The sequence below is a fragment of the Brachypodium distachyon genome, chromosome 2 (genome assembly GCF_000005505.3).
Source record: "Brachypodium distachyon strain Bd21 chromosome 2, Brachypodium_distachyon_v3.0, whole genome shotgun sequence".
In the NCBI taxonomy this organism is placed as follows: Eukaryota; Viridiplantae; Streptophyta; class Magnoliopsida; order Poales; family Poaceae; genus Brachypodium; species Brachypodium distachyon.
In genome coordinates this window covers 50,865,563-50,881,887 of record NC_016132.3, presented here as the reverse complement: position 1 = coordinate 50,881,887, position 16,325 = coordinate 50,865,563, and the positions used below count along the sequence as shown (strand labels likewise).

The window sequence follows — 16,325 nt, the reverse complement described above, 5'->3', positions numbered from 1 at the left end:
TGAAAATGTAATGAAAATTGGAAGATACCGCAGATGTCACAACTCAACCAGGTTATACATGTATATTTCTCAAGTATGTATCACTTGTTTGTCGAAAGAATAATAAAGAGACGACCACTTGGTATTTTGTCACTACCATCTCAATATGTAAAACAAACCCACTCCTCTAATAAAAAAACATAGAGCTCTGCCTACAAGTACGTTCTGCCTTTCATGCTTACAAGTATTTTTGTGTGTAAATTTTCCGTTAGTTAAAAACAAAGCTTGGTGTGTGGCAGCCTAACAACGATTTCAGAGGGTACAGAAATATGGAATGTACAAGGTAGGTGATAATTTGCTGCACAAAGATGTTTTGCATGAACAGATAAAAACCAAGTGGGAGCGTGCTATCTGTCAATTGCAATCCCTCTTAGTTGTCTGAGGTTGCAGGCAATTTCCCTTATGAACAATACACCTTCTTTGCCATTCCGAAGGGAGTTTATGCTGTGCTCAAGAAAGTCGCGGTCTCCTTCTAGTGTCTTCAATCTTTTATGCAAGTTGGAGATTTCCTCTTGAAATGTGGATACATCAATCTCCCCATTCATTGTTGGTGACTGACTTTCCTTGACCAAGGGAACGGGATCTCGTGTCTCCCTTGAGCTCTTTTGACATTGTAGAGTGTCGAGCATTTTGTCGGAAAGGTCGTACTCTATAGCATCTGAATTTGATAGATCTGTAAAAGTACTGTTGGAGTACAACTGAAGTTTGTGCTCCAGTTTCCTTAAACATTCTGCTATGTATGACCTCTCATGTTCAAGGAACGATGTAGTTGTGTTTTGTTCTTTTAAGGGAACTTGAGTGTCTTGTTTCTCTGTTGGTCCTCCATCTCCAAACTTTGTCCTGTAGTTTTCAAGCTCAGCTTCCAATTCCTCTACTTGTTGTTCTCTTTGAGCAAGCAGCTCGTTGGCTTCCACAAGAGCTTGGCTATCGTACTCTGCTTGCTCGTCCATCATCCGCTGGTAATGCGAAGCTTCCATCTGCATTGCTGCCTTCTCATCCTGAAGCCTGGTGATCATGGCCAATGCTTGACTCGCAGCAATCGCTGCAGCATTCCTCTCTTCTTCCAGCTCCCTGCAGAGAAGGTGTATGGACTTCCTGTCTAGATCAATCTGTCGTCTCAACCGGTCGATGGTGCTTTCCCCTTCCATCTCACTAATGATGCTTCCATCTAGCGATTCCAAACCAGAAACATTTCTCTCGATCGAAATTCTTTTTGTTATGTTCTGCACTATCAAATCATCACCACGCCCATATGCCCGTGGACTAGGGCCCGGGTCAACCCAAGTTGCCTCAAGCCCCCTGGAAGCTGAGAGCTGTGATAGTAGTAGCCTTAATTCTTCATTTACACTAGAACAAGAGCCCTTCCCAAGAATCACATCTGTCAAGGTAGGGGATGGCAAGCTACCCTTGATACCAATGGCAAGATTGTAGGCTTCGTTCATGCTAATCTGAGTGCTAAGAGATGGTCTTCTTTCATCAATGGTTTCGCTTGTTTGGGGATTTTCCTCAATAGCATCAAGACCCTGAGATACTTCACCACTTGATCTAGCAGCTACAGGGGGAATATGAGCCTCTTCCGTAAAATCTAAGCAAAATGGTTAAACATAAGGACAACATTTTAATCATTGTTCTGGATAGAATTTACAAAGTAACAAACCTTTTGTTATCATATCTTCGAAATCTGCATTGGAAGGGTCTTGAGATGTCAGTACATGCATTCCTGTATCACCAATGGGTTCAGCTTCCTTAGGATGACCTTCAACTTCAACAAGAGTTTCTAAGTCGGCACTAACCTGTAAAACGTGGTTATCCCCGACATTATCTGAAAGAGAAAACATAACAAAAATACTGAGGTCCAGCAAAATATGGTACAAGAATGCTACAGTAAAATAGTCAAAACTAAGAAACCTTTTAGATATCTATCTTCTGAAGCACTATGTTGGGAGTCCTGGTCTACTGGTTCACTTGTATCTAGATCATTAGTTAATGCGCTTCTCTGGTGAAACACACCACTTGATATAACAGTGATTTCTGAACCGCAAGCTTCTTCCAGATTATCTAACAATGTTTCATGTGTTTTAGAAGAACAGAAACCTGATGCCATTCTCATTTGGTTATGAATTATAATCAAGATATCTTACCTTTTATGTTTTTGTCCCCTGAAAAAGCATAGTGTTGTTCTGGTATTGCGAGTTGAGATATATATGGATCAACGCTTCTTTCACTCTTCCTCACACATGTTTCAGTTTCACCAATAATTTTAGGCAACACACCAATTGATACAACTGGAATTTGGGGAATTGTGGCATCTGCACAATTGTATATGCCATATTATAGATGCGTCAACTGAAAAGAAGTGGGTGAGTTATCCCTGTCTGGGAAATTGAATTTACCTTCTAAACACAACTCTTCAATAGCAATTGGGGGGTCATGCAGTGATGCCCGTCTTTCAGGTGACCTGTGCTTTGCTTCCATTTCACTCGCACTAATCACATTGTCAGGATCATGATCATCCAGAACAGGATATGCTGAAGATATATCACCGGTGTAAGTAACTTTGTCTTCTTTCTGCACATTCCCTTGAGATGACTTGATCACCTCAGGGCATGGAAGAACTGGTTTCTCAACAACTGAATCTACCAGCAAGTCAGTTTCCATATCATAGGCTTCATGAGGGTGTGAATGACTGCCATCATCAGCACAAGGAACCTCGACCTTGGAGTCAGATGTCGTCTGTAGACCACTGTATCTCTCATGAGATGTATGATCACTCTGGTGGTAAATGTCTTTGGCTTCCAAAGATTCATCCAGCCGACCTGATACAGAATAATCTGTGCAAATCATAGGTGAGTTAGCAGGTTCAGCAGGTTTTAGTTCTCCAATCTTTCGAGAAAACAGCGATATGCTCCGTTGTTCAAATCTCTCCGCACAACATGAACAAATTCTAGTAAGAGGGGAATGAATTACATCATTATCTCCTCGATTACTATCAAATGCATCGCCAGCGTCCTTGGGTTCATCTGTGTTATCATCGTTGTTTGGCTTCTCGTCTGCAGCAAGTGAGCTACTGCTGCATCCTTCGCACATACTTTCCACACCTGCAAGTTTCTGGTGGAGGCGGCAGAAGGCCAAAGATGAGATCTCTGACTTATGAGTTTTGCAGATCAATTCCCTATAGAAGCATGGTTCCTCGTTACCCAGAACATGATCTAGTCTTGAGCAGAATGGGCAAGGTACAGGTAATTTGCAGAGACGGGCAAATTTGGTGACCAGGAAGGAATAAACTGCATCAATGAATAGCAGCAGCATCAAGATCCACTCGAGGAATGCCGAGGACAGTGCCACTGGTAATCGCTGTGGGATTGTCATTCTTGTCCCCATGGTCTAGTAATATACTCAAGTCTTCACAGCAGTTGCTCCAAAGCTATTTATATTGGTCAAAGGTGGTTGACTTTGAAGTAGGATTGCTACAAGGAGTCGAAGCAAAGTTAAATCAACAAAGTGTGAGTTCACTGTTATATTTAATAAAAAAAATCTGCCAAGTCATAGAATTAACATAATTTCATTGGAGCCATAGCCTAGAGACACCAGATCAGTACGCCTTTAAGCTATCATTGAGAAGATGAACGAGAAATAATGATGGCAGTGTTATTGCAGAGATATATACAGGTTTGGCGAACTAAACCCAAGCTTAGCTGGAGAAAAGACAGGAAGCCCGAACACCAGGTTGGAAAAGCACTATAAGTAACAGAAAAGAAAGTGTCCTGCACCAACCATAATTGCTAACTAGCAACTGGCAGATACCCAGGACCATGAGAATGTTGAAATAATTAGTCTGAAAAGGGCATCCACATGAACAGAAACCAAACGAAAATGACAAAAAAAGGGGGAGGAATCCAATAAGCATGAGCACGGTTATGCAGGATGAGTGATCCCAGGTGTAAGTTGAAATTTGTCCAAAGCTCACCAAACAAACCCTGCCAACAGCGCAACAAAATCGGGCAAGAAAACCCAAAGCAAGCTAGCACTATTCTATTCAGCATATCGGGATAACCATTATGGAGTAACAAGAGTCCCCTCTTTCCCTGAAATCTGGGGTGAAATTCTACCATCCCCACAAAATCAAGCACCCCACGAGATTACTAGGATGATCACATAATCGAGCAAGAATCTCATAAAAGAAGCATAGACAACGGAACTGTCCCAACAAGCTAATTAAGCTCAGATCACGAGTTATCCAGGACAGGAAAAAGGCAAAGAAAGGATATAATCAGAACCTTGCGTTCGATCGGAGAATTAGCGAGCGCGCACGCCGGGGGAGATCCGCCGATCTACGATCGCGGTATGATGGGCGGATTCGTCAGGAACGGACACCAAAAGGGGCTGCTGGCTAGGCTAGCAGTAGCAGCTTGGAGGAGCAAAAACAAATGAAAGGTGGCAGCGGAACAATATATTCCCATCCGTAGAAACGAGCCAAAACCGAAAGCGGGAGCAAGTGAGTGGCGGCGGTGGCCGGTGGCCGGTGGCCGGTGGAGGTGGAGGCGGCCTACCAAAAGCGAGAGGAGCCGGCCGATCTCCGCTGGCCGGACAGCGACCCGAGGACGAGCCAGCCGAAAGGCGTGCGGTGGTTGAGCTTATTAGCTTGGCCCGCAGAAAATGACGTCTTGATGTGAATGGAGAAATCAATAATAGACTGGTCTGACCGGGATTGTTCACGCTCGCGGATGACCAGGCCGGGCCCACTGTCTGCTGCATAGATTGCTGAGGCTGATCCATGTTCAAAGCGAGTTTTTTTTTGACGGTTTAAAGCAAGGTCGTTTAGTGGTTTGACCGGGTCTACGCTGGATTAGGAGTCAATTATTTTTATATCAATATATTAAATTGGAGTTGGTGGTGATAGTACGGTCGCGGCGATATGTTACTTCACCGAAATTACGCTTCATATGCCACCGGAAAAAATCGTAAAAAACGAAACGTTTGTTCCGGCCGTCCCACGCACCCTAACAAGAAAACGAAAACAGAACGTCTGTCTTGCGTCGCCGGTCGTACGTCAACATCGTGTGCGCCCGTCTCGCCCCAATTCTCTTTCCCTCCTCCGCGCCCGAGGCCACCGTGCCCTAGCTCGTTTCCCGCGTCAACATCGTGTGCGCTCGTCCTGTCCCGATTCTCTTTCCCTCCTCCGCGCCCGAGGCCACTGTGCCCTAGCTCGTTTCCCGCGCGGCCGTGGAACAGGTCGGGATCCATCCCCGTTGCAACTTGCGAGGGAATCCTCCAGACGGCCACGTCACGATGGCATCTCCAGGCGGTTAGCGGTGAGCATTCCTGATACGATCCATCCATCCATCCTCTCCCTGCCAGAAGTTCCGATCCGGCCCCCCCCCCCCCCCCCGTGCGCCGCGTACACGTGCTTCGCCACCAAGCGTGTTGTACCACCACAAGACCGTGCAGTGCACCACTACCAGATCAGGGACGAGGAAGGGGCTTCGTCGTCCAGATCAATGGGATTGGGGAATTGGGGAGATCTAGCTCCTGCCTACTGGTGGTCCTGGATGTAGATAGGGAGAAGGGAAGAACAGGCACTGGGCCGCCAGGTCGGGAGTAGTTGGGGAGGGGGCAGGCCCGCAACGAATGAGGGAAGTGGCAGAGTGGGCCGCCAGATCGAGAATGACATGGGTTGCCTGTGTAACAAATTGAAAAAAGTTAAATGGGCCGTGCCGCACCGCACCGGCACGTAGGCTTGAGATCCAGACTTGCGGGCCAACACAACCTGTTTAGTTCCATGCTTTTTGGCCCCGCGGGCTCACGGGTTGTTTGGCCCGATCAATTGGCCACCTATAGTCATGGGGTAGCGCAACATTTTCTATTTTTTTTATTTATGATCAAGTTTTTGCGAGCACATGTAGTCAAAGTGAAAGAGACATCGTGTGCATAATAATAAGATTATCTTGTTTGTGTGGGATATATTCTTCGTAGTGACACAAATTCTATTGACTTTGAGCATTCATGTCGATTTCTACATAGTTTCGTCATCGTACATTTGCAGGAGAGAGTGTGGTGGCCCGTTGCAAGCTAAGAGTATTTTACTAGTCGGAGCAATTGTTTAGTTGATTGTAGTGAGGCGGCCACAGGCGGTAGGAAAAGGACGGATAGGCTCCTCTGCTCCTTCCCTCTGGTGATGGATAACCATGTTTTTTTAAAGGGAATCTCTCCGGTTTCATTGACAAAACCATAGATATAGTTTGATAACTATGTCTGATCAACTCGGAACCATTCAACTCATGATAGAGGTTTGGAGTAGGATTATTGTCATTTGCCAGCCATGACACATAACTACAGTCTTACTGTGTTAAACAACACGATGAAAGCCCCCTCCCCCTGCCCTACTCCTCCCGAAGAGAGGATGTACGAAAGCCATTGATAATGAGGTTGAGCAAACATAAATAGTCATTCCACGCTATCTCGATTGGAGAGAACCATGTCAGAAGCCGATTTCTTGTAATTATCTCCAACCAGCTATTGGAGAAAGATGACTCACAACTTTACTACAGAACAAGATTTCTTCTAGGGTATGATTAGGATTCCAACTTACTCCATATTATTCCCAAAGGAGAGGTAGGTTTTCACCACCACCCCACATCACAGTGGCTTGGCTAGGGCATATTTATAATACGATGTGTCTCCAAAGTTGCACATGGTATCCTTCAGTCACCCTCGACCTCTATACTCTTCACGCAACACTTGTTTGCACGATCGATGTAAGACATAATCCTGGATGGATTCTCGACACCGAGGGAGCCGCCATAAGATCAGCCAACCCATTGGCTCCGGTGCTGTGTTGTTTCAGCCCATGATACTTTGTAGCGATGACTACATTAATAATCATCACTTGACTATTTTTTATGTCTATAATTCATATATGATGTATCTACAACCTTTGTGGTGAGTTTGCCTCTCAGATGTAGAACTCGAGAACTTAGGAATTGGTCGAACATTCTCTTCTTCAGCTCCATTTGTTTCGGGTCCTTTTTTTAATCTTCAACAGTGCCTACATAGAAACTCCACCAACCAAGCCTAAGGCATTGTTCCATCCCATGTATTCGAGGGTGCCTTCTGGTTCCACATGTTGGAACTTAGGGGCTATTTGGTTCTTGACTATTTGTGTCTTAACACTTTTTGTCAACTATTGGTTAGCCGAATTATTGGTAAGGATTTGTCGGCCCATGGTTTGCCAAAAAGTTGTCAAGTTTTGTAAAGGGAGACATTAAGAAGTTAGCAATATTTTTTTGGCAACCAAACAAATGCCAAAATAGTATAAGTTGCAATTTTTTGGTAGGGCAAATTTTGCCAAGAACCAAACAACCCTACTTGTGTCGGAGTAGTGTAAGTAGGTTTGTTGAATAGTTCCAAGATTCATATCAGAGTTTCCTTAGGAAGTTAAGTTGTTGTTTGTGCAGGCTATGTAGGTCATCACAAACTCATAAAAAAAACAAGAGGGTTATGGTCAATCTCAATATGCTACGTTCATGTTTGTGCGTTCTGGTCAAGCGAGTTTACATTGGAAAAATGAAATCGTGCCGCGAGTTTGTATATGACTAGGTTGGGATGTGCATACACGGAGATCGTGTGCTGGATCGTTTGGAAAAGCCAACAAGCGGTTTGGAACCTTCTATGTCGTCAAAATATGTCACAATGAAGTTCTGGATTTTTGAATAGAAATAGGGCCCCTTTTATTTCATAGCGTACTATAGTACATGATTCCTGTTTTTTAGAAGAATACATGATTTCAATAGGGCCGAGCTTCGTAAAGCCAGTGAGAAAACCCCAAGCACAGGCCCACCAGGAGGCAAAAAAATGTCTTTATAATATTAAAAACAATTTGTTGTTGTTCTCGACAACAATTAGAGTAAGGAGTGCCAATGCTTGATGGCACAAGTACGGGTATAAATGTAGAGCGTGTACGCCGGCCTTATAGCAAAGGTCGCCGTACACTTGGACAAGTTGACACGTCGATATTTTTTGAATAGGTTCGGTCGACCCTGCGGGTGCGACTTAATCCTATGTTAGGAAAGGCTTCGAGAGGGTTGTTAGCCGAGGGCTTGGGCCGAGCGGATCTTCCCAAGACGCTTTTTGGCGAGAGGTTCGTCGGGGCCGCCTCGTACTTGGACCGAAAGCGTCTTTCCAAGTATCGAGGTTAGGATACTCTCGGAACTGAGTCCGGGCCGAACGCGTCTTCCCGGATCTCAAAACTAGAGCTTTGCAAGTGGCTCTACCCCTCTTCCTTTGAGTTTATTCAAGTTGAGAGTGAATGATACATGCCCCCATGGGAGGGTATTTATACCTTAGGGGTTCATGACAAATGACCATGGCTATCCTTGAGGGAGAGAGAAAAGTGGGGGCAAAGTGGTAAAAGTAGCTTCTTTGGTCCATATCTTTTGTGTGCACCATGTGAGAAAGGTAGAGCTTGGTCCATGGTCCACCATGGATTAAAGGCCCCTTCCTCTTACATTTCTTGCCCCCCACTCAAGCTCATTTGACTCTTTGACCATGGCATGAGAGACTTGACTCGTTGACTAGTCTTTTTTTGCCACGTGGGATTGACCGTGCCACGTAAGCGTCTTGACTTGTGTTAGCGAAATGTTGATTTGGTCGTCGCCACGTAGAATTTACGGTCCAGTTCATATAAGGGTTTTATTTTACTACAGCACAATTATTTTCAGGATAAAAAATAAAATTAATATTTTCTTACGAAAAAATATTGATTTTAATCAATATCGGGCCTGGCTTCAGCGGAACAATGAGGCCCGGGCCCAGCCTGGGACGCTAGGCTTCTGGCCGGGCCTTCCTGTCTCTTGAGAAGTTGAGGGGGATGTTTTTCCGAAAAGAATATGATGCTCGGTTGTATGCAGTGAATACAGCTTTATTTAGTGGCACGTCGTTAATCTGTCCTCTGGAAAAGCAAAGATATTCCGCTTTTTCTTTGACGGGGACGGACGAGATTCCACTTATCTTCTCGTGTCTACTGTTCACTTTCGGACCTGCACTGCATTATCTCCATTGCTGTCAGGCTGTCACCTACAGGCGGGGGGCCGCTGCCCTTGCCCTACCACGGCCTCATCGGGCGGCAGTCGTCGTTCTCTTCTTCCAGCCCGGTGCCCCGGTGGCTTGACGGCGCGTCTCGATTCCCGCAGCCAACCAGTGGGGGCCCGAGGAGCAGAGGGAGGAGAGAAGGGGGAAGCCAAGGCAAAGCAACCGAACCAATCATGTGTCCCAGGCGTCCTCTACGTGGCGCAACCTCCGCCTCCCGTTCCGGCGCTCCTCCGCCGCATGCACCGCACACACAACACAAACAAAGGCATCTCCCTGCCCACCACCGTGCGGCGAATGCTGCCCTCCTAGACCCGCTCCCGACCCAAAATTCTCCGTTCCACCCATCTAGGAGCTGTAGGTGCTACTGTAGCTGCAGGCCTTAGCACCACCTCCGCCGCCGTGCTGCTCTACGCCTGCTGTTAAATCCCTCTTCCTCCTCCACCCCCCTCCTAGCTTCGCCTGCGTCTGCGTGGTGTTGTTCGGATGCGCGCCGGCGCGTGTGTTGTTTTTCCGAGGACCGACCGTTCGTGGGCAGCGCGGGGAGCATTGCAGTGAGATGAGATGCTAGTGGTTCGCTGCTCCCAGAGGTCGGCTGTTGCATCAGCGATCGCTGTTTCTGTACTTTTTATTTATTTATCCATGTTGCTTTTGTTGGTGATACCGTCCTTTATGTTGTTTATTATTCCGCTTTCATGTTAACCTTTTCGTTTTCTATGAACCACAAACAGCAAATGTATTTTTCTTCTTCTTCTAATTTAGGTGAGTTGTGTGTTGCCTTGTGTGTCATGATCCATGTATGGATTCGACTGGGATCCTAGCTAGGACCCCAAGTATTTTTTTCTTGTTGAAGTGATGATTGGGGAAACAGGGGAATATTTGCTCTTTTGTTGGAAAACACACACACCAGAAAGATATAGATATCTGCATCTGATTCATTAGCAATAGTTTGCTTCTTGTAATGGTGATATAAACCTTGGAAGTTCTTGGGGGCTACAACTTCCTTATCAGTCCAGTCGATGCAACAAGAGCCTTAGTTTAGGATTTTTCATAATAGGCACCCCCTAAGCATGTATTACCTCCGTCCGGATTTATAAGGCACGTGTGTGTTCCAAGATCATCGATGTAACTAGCAAAATAATTCAAAAGTTCATTTGACTACAAATCTAATGATGTACTTTTTTGTGTAATATAATACATATTTTGTTGGTTAAATTGATGATCTTGGAACACGTGCATGCCTTATATATCCGTACCGAGGTACTACCTTAGTCACATGTAAAATAGAAGCCCTATATGTAGAGTGTATTCCCTCCGAGATGACATTTAATATTTTCCACATAACCGAGATGCAGGGAGGGAGAGTCCACATCACGACTTGTTCATTAGATATTAGGTCACTAAATACTCCCGTGTGATGTGTGTTACTGACTTATGCTGCGCTTGGTATTGTGGTGAATTCTCATAATCCCATTTATCATATCCGCTTTTGTCTATTTTATTGTTTGGCTAACTATTCCTGTTTTCATGTATATTTTTTTCACAATATATTATGAAATAAGTTCAGCGCAACACATATCAGCAATGACAAACTAAACCTTACTGTAACCATATAATAATAAATGACATCAGATTATATCCAATGTCTCAAAATCGTAGAATAACATGTGTTCAGGAACAAAATTTGGTGGTTAGAATGTCATGTGTTTGAGAGCAGATGGAACACGTTATTCTTGATTTTGAAGGTTTAAATTACTAGCTATCTTGCTTTCCTGTTATTTTTCACACATGGATCTTTCTCTTTTTAATATTTGAAAACAGTCCTATTTGATATGCTCTAGTGAACACAAGCAGAGTTGTTATATTCCTTGCAAACATCCTCTTATCTTATAGTCTTCTGAAGGCCTATGGTGGATATTCAGGTGCAGGTGTAAATGCAATCAAAATATCCGGCATGTGCCCTCTGTCTGAGCTGGTGTGGTCTCCGGATGATGGTCTGAGCATTAAAATTGCAGCGTCCAGCCTAAGCACAAGAAAAGCTTCTCTTCGCTGGAATGCAGATACTTTGAACATAGTGATATCTTCGCCTCAGCAAAGTAGCGGTCGCGGGAAGAGTGGTGATAACATAGATGCCACCATAGCAGATGCAGGAGAAATGCCATCACAGCCACGGACTCGTTGTGACAGTTCAGTGAGACTATCCATGGCTAGTCCAAATAGAATACGAAACCTTGATGCGCAACAATCTACTTCTGTAAGATCACAGGAACAAGATTCAAGTAAGTTTAAAAGACACAAATCCAATTCAGTGACTTCGAGTAGTTCAGAAACGCTGATGCTTGGCTTTTGGCATAGATATCTGCATTTAGCAACAATTTTTGGTCCTTTTAGCTGTTTAGCCAGAAGAGACCAAACTGTATGAACATAACGGGTTCAAGTTTAAAATCTACGAAATGTAGTTAAATTAATGCTTTTCCCAAGGAAATATTTTACCAATCATCTGTTACATTAATTTTTTCACAGTTTTTTCCATCTACCATGTCTTTGATAGCTGGGTACCCGTCCAAATAAAAAAGGAGCCCCAATTAATATTATACTTTTATCATCTGACGGTCATTTCCTTGGTGATCACCTTGTCTTATTTCGTGATTAATGCTTGTAGAATGCTGTGGAGGGATCAGTGTGATGAACAAAGGGAAAGAAGTGTCTCAAAGCTGCTTTGTATATAATGCAGATAAAGGGGAAGTGGGTAGTTGTCCCACAAGATGCTGCAAGGATGTTTCTGACGGTAATATACCATCTTTAGGCTAATCAACTCTAAGCCCTTTTTTTTGTTCCCAACAATAAATAATTTAGCATGGTATTTTACAGGTTCGGCTTCCAGAAAAGGTGTTATACCTAGTATTTCAGAAAAACAGGTGTACTGTGCAACAACTGTCCATAATGAAAGACCTTGGGCAGATAATGCCTGGCGAGCTCGATTAGTAAAGGCAATTAGTCAGAAGGACTATGTTTTGCCAAACAATGCAATGAATGCACAGTCAGCTTCATCCTTTGAGAAATTTGGTAATGCAGAAAAGGTCGCTGGCAAGTTGGCAGGTTTTCTAGGTAAAGAAAATGATAATCACCAAGATCAGGTTATGCAGGAAAACCATCATGGTAATCACCAGGATCGGATTGTGCAGGAAAACCATAATGATAGTCACCAATATCATGTTATGCAGGAAAACCATATGGATGAGCCTGTTCTTGGCCGATGTGGGTCAGCATCTGGTGGTAATCCTGTTTCCAGATGTGAGTCAGCATCCGGTGTTAATTCTGCTGCAAGATATGAGTCATCATCTGGTGTTAATCCTACAAAGCTCGAGAAGGGCAAAGAAAAGGTTATGCATGATCAGAGCAACTGTGTCAGCAACATCAAAGAGGGCGATGATAGCAATGAGAGTATGGAGAGCTGCCAAAGTATGAAAGCTCAAAAGCGAGAGCATGCACAATGCTCGATTGCCGAGATGTCTTCCCGAACTAAAAGATGTAGAAGGGAATTCAATGAGAGCTCTTGCTCAGGATTTTTGCAAAGAAATGGTAGCTCTTTCTTTAACTGGGTGTCATCTCTCACTAATGGGTTAACTGTATTTGATAAAAGTACCACTGATGTTTCACTTGATCAGAAGTTTTCAGTGTCTACAGTTCATGAATTTGCAGAACAGTCTGGGCCACTTCAAAACAACAGCAGCGTTCCTGTGCAGTCTGTTGGCTTCAATTCTCTTTTTCAATCTCTTTATCGTCATAATGTCATGATAACTTCAACAGATACTTGTCACCAATCGGAAAAAAAATGCACTGAGCATGAAGCTGACAGAGTAGCACTTGCTTTAAATGACAGCAATTCTATGCTTGGCAAACAAATCGGCACGAGCAGAAAAACTCTTGACGTGCCTACTGAGACCTTAGCTGCTGACAGCCTTCTAATGGACTTTGGTGGTGGTAGAGGGAATTTTCAAAATCAAATTGGAGTTTTCCCTTTGAGAGCCGGAAGGAACTTGATGATGCCCAACTCTAGTAAATCATGTTCTAGATCTCTTGAAGAAAAACAAAATGAGGCCCATGCCGGTTCTTTGAAAGCTTCAGTGGGAAATAAAGGTGGTTTCAGAGAAAGCTTGTGGGTAAGTCGTCTTTTGCCAAAAACATCAATGAAGTTGACAGATGCAACACCGTGCAACATAAAAAGTGATTTTTGTGCTGTCAATCCAAAAGGTGCAGCTGATAAGTTGTATTGTTCATCGCAGCAGAATTTTAGCGTGGAGAAGGAATTCAATAATTCACAATACTATACTAGCACAGGAAGTGACAATGGGACAACCAGTAGCAAATGTCCAGCAATTCCTCCAGAGGAAAATAAGCAGTCAGAAACAATGGCTTCCATTCTTGCGAAGAGATTGGATGCACTTAGACATGCAAAGACCTCAGCAGTAAGGTTGGGTAACTCATGTGATCAAACAATATCTAAAGAGTGTAATCATGGAAAGAGTCCTTTTGTTGTTAGTTACAGTGGTCATGATGTACAAGAGGCGAGGCATGAAACCCAAAAATCGTCGAGTGGAGATGGAAAGCTAGTTTTGTGGTTAGGTGACAAAGGTAAAGGACAATTATGTACTGGCAGTGACGAGGAAGTAAGAGTAAAATTCTTGTCTGGAGGTGATCGTCAGCATTGTGGAGGGAGTATGGCTGGAAAGGCTGCAGCTCCTCATGACAATTTAGAGGCCAACACATCTGCTGAATATGTTCAGAGAAGAGGAGTAAAAATTAAGGAGGTGCTGTCAAATTCCATGGAGAGTCTGCCAGATAACAAGCAAATTGTTCCTTATGGTATTATGTCCAGCGATGAATATGATCGATCAAGTGCTGTTTTTGGAGCCTTGGAGAGGCTTCGTTTGTCTCGCTCGGATATCATAAGGTACTCTACTGGATTTTTTGAACCACCTCTGAATTCCTTTCAGCATTTTATCTTTGTACCTTCTATCTGTGGCATGCATGGCTGCATTCAGGGATTGCATGACATGTTATCTATGTAAGGTGGGCACACATGTGAACGAAGATTTCATTGGACTATGGCATATAGCTTTGTATGGGTTGTCTGCTCTTCTCTGCTACCTGGAAGTTCTTAGATTTGACTGTACCATAGAAAATTACTGGGAGGACTCATCTTATTAGCTAAAGGACGTATGCCAAACTGCATCTGCTTTATCTATACTGATAGAAAATAGTAACATCATACATCTATTTATATTTTGGAGGGCTATCATAGCTGATACATTTGCCTTTCAACTGCTATAACTTCTCAAATATAATTGCCACATTTTCTCTAATTTAATACTCCCTCCATCCCATGTTAAGTGACTTTCTATTGCATGTATCTAGACATATTTTAGTACATAGATACGCCCATATTTGAACAAATTGAGTCACTTAATATGGGACGGAGGGAGTACTACTTCGTATACTATGAGCGGGTTCTGGAGTTTTATCCGTTGATCCTATTGATGTGCAGAAGGATATCTCGTGTTTCTGACTGGAAAGTTGTGCTTAAATTGGGAAGATTCTAAGAATTGATGTTTGCTCTGTTATTTACATTGGTGATCCTTGACAGATGGTTGACGTCACCAGTCAGGCACACTACTTTAGATGGCTTTTTCTTGCGTCTACGATTTGGTAAATGGGAGGAAGCATTGGGTGGCACCGGATACCATGTCGCCAGGATAAATGGTAATTACTGTACAATTATGTGTACTTTAGCGATTGGCTGAATAAATTGCCCAGGTTGCATAGTGACAATATATTTTCTTAGAAAGTAAAGAATATCTGAAATGTGACATGTAGTAATATGGATTTCTCTTACAGGAGCACTGGATAGGAATCGCCTCTCTGTAACAATCAGGAATTCAACTTGCCAAGTAGATTCTCGCTTTGTATCCAACCATGAATTCCATGAGGTAATGTGCAAAAAGCAGTACTCTTATCAGTTCTGCTATCTGTTTCTCAAAGAATGGCGCCCATGCATTTCGAGGTTTAACTTTGTCAAAAAAAAAATAGCGGTCTTATTTTCAATATCAAAGGTGTCCTGCTACTATTGCAGATTCAGATGCCAATGTGCACTTTAGTTTGGTAGAGGCCTTCAGGTTCTACCCTGATTTTCTACAGTCCTTATTTACAGTCCCCACTAATATAAATTTGTTTTGGTCTAGTCCATCAGCTGGAGCTATTTATGGAGATGACTGATTTCGTTATATTTTTTAGGATGAGTTGAAGGCATGGTGGTCTGCTGCCATGAAGGGTGGCTGGAAGCTACCATCGAACGAAGAACTTAGCAAGAAGCTAAGAGAAAGAGAGCTACTTCATCCTCAAAATAGAACGGGTCAGCACAACGACACCTGATGGCAGTAATCTGGATGTGGTTTCTGTGTTCTATTTTCACCGTCCTTGGTGTAGTGATAGATTCACCATCCTTGGTATATTGACAGAATGAGGTTGTAAACCTGTAATAATACATGGTTTTATTACGATGGGATCGACTATTGTATGAAAATCCTATAGGTGAACAGGAAGCTACTAACAGAATGGTACAAAAAACTGTTAACTATACTTCCCTAAAATAAGATGTATGTTAAGTACTCCCTCGGTTTCATGATTCTTGTCGAAATATTACATGTATTTAGACACTTTTTGGTAAAACTTGAGACAAGAATTATGGAATGGAGGGAGTATTCAGCAGTGTCATTCCTCATACGGTATGATCTAACCAAAGCAGAAAAATCGGAAAATCACAATATTTCAAGTGAAGGGCGATTGTCCTTTTTTCTGTTTGACTTTGCATTTCAAAATAAACCAGATGTTCTGATAGAAAGGAAAAACAATTGAAGTTAATTTTTGTCAGAAAAAGACGCATAAAAATAAATACCGTGGACTCATGATGTCTCAACTTAACTACAAGGAAACTCTCGACAGTGAGACTGCATCATCCGAGCGATTAGAGCTGGTTTCGGGTGTATCCCGGGCTGCGTAGAGTAGAGTGGAGAGACAACACTTAATTTCGCTTTCTAATCCCGGCCCGTAATGGACATGTAGCTGCTCTGCAACATCTTCTTTAACTGATGATAGTGATACACCAATTTTGGTGTATTCTAAAAGGAAAAAACTCTCAACCT

The 16,325-nt window shown here is 43.3% G+C and overlaps 2 protein-coding genes and 1 non-coding gene across 6 annotated transcripts; 2 read left to right on the top strand and 1 right to left on the bottom strand.

Annotated features, from left to right (window-relative positions):
* Nucleotides 1-34: 34 nt before the first annotated feature.
* LOC100821308 (probable myosin-binding protein 6) lies at nucleotides 35-4,665 on the bottom strand. 3 transcript variants are annotated; one of them, XM_010234113.3, is made up of 6 exons: nucleotides 4,317-4,665; nucleotides 2,433-3,506; nucleotides 2,181-2,348; nucleotides 1,948-2,097; nucleotides 1,697-1,861; nucleotides 35-1,624 (listed from the first exon to the last, which is right to left on the bottom strand). In XM_010234113.3, exons 2-6 carry the CDS (start codon nucleotides 3,418-3,420, stop codon nucleotides 387-389), a joined length of 2,709 nt encoding a protein of 902 aa, XP_010232415.1. In that variant the 5' UTR covers nucleotides 3,421-3,506; nucleotides 4,317-4,665; the 3' UTR covers nucleotides 35-386. The 3 variants fall into 3 exon arrangements, with proteins under 3 accessions (XP_010232415.1, XP_003569935.1, XP_010232416.1); XM_003569887.4 differs by lacking the exon at nucleotides 1,948-2,097 and having other exon boundaries at nucleotides 4,317-4,664; XM_010234114.3 differs by lacking the exons at nucleotides 1,948-2,097; nucleotides 2,181-2,348 and having other exon boundaries at nucleotides 4,317-4,663.
* A 4,728-nt stretch (nucleotides 4,666-9,393) lies between these two features.
* Nucleotides 9,394-15,803, top strand: LOC100821007. Of its 2 annotated transcripts, XM_003569886.4 has the most exons (7): nucleotides 9,394-9,713; nucleotides 11,046-11,402; nucleotides 11,786-11,911; nucleotides 11,995-14,077; nucleotides 14,771-14,886; nucleotides 15,022-15,113; nucleotides 15,418-15,803. In XM_003569886.4, exons 2-7 carry the CDS (start codon nucleotides 11,078-11,080, stop codon nucleotides 15,553-15,555), a joined length of 2,880 nt encoding a protein of 959 aa, XP_003569934.1. In that variant the 5' UTR covers nucleotides 9,394-9,713; nucleotides 11,046-11,077; the 3' UTR covers nucleotides 15,556-15,803. The 2 variants fall into 2 exon arrangements, with proteins under 2 accessions (XP_003569934.1, XP_010232414.1); XM_010234112.3 differs by lacking the exon at nucleotides 11,046-11,402.
* On the top strand, nucleotides 10,176-10,390 carry MIR5182 (microRNA MIR5182). The gene has a single exon (NR_126930.1). It is a non-coding gene; the product is annotated as a microRNA MIR5182 (primary transcript).
* Nucleotides 15,804-16,325: the final 522 nt, after the last annotated feature.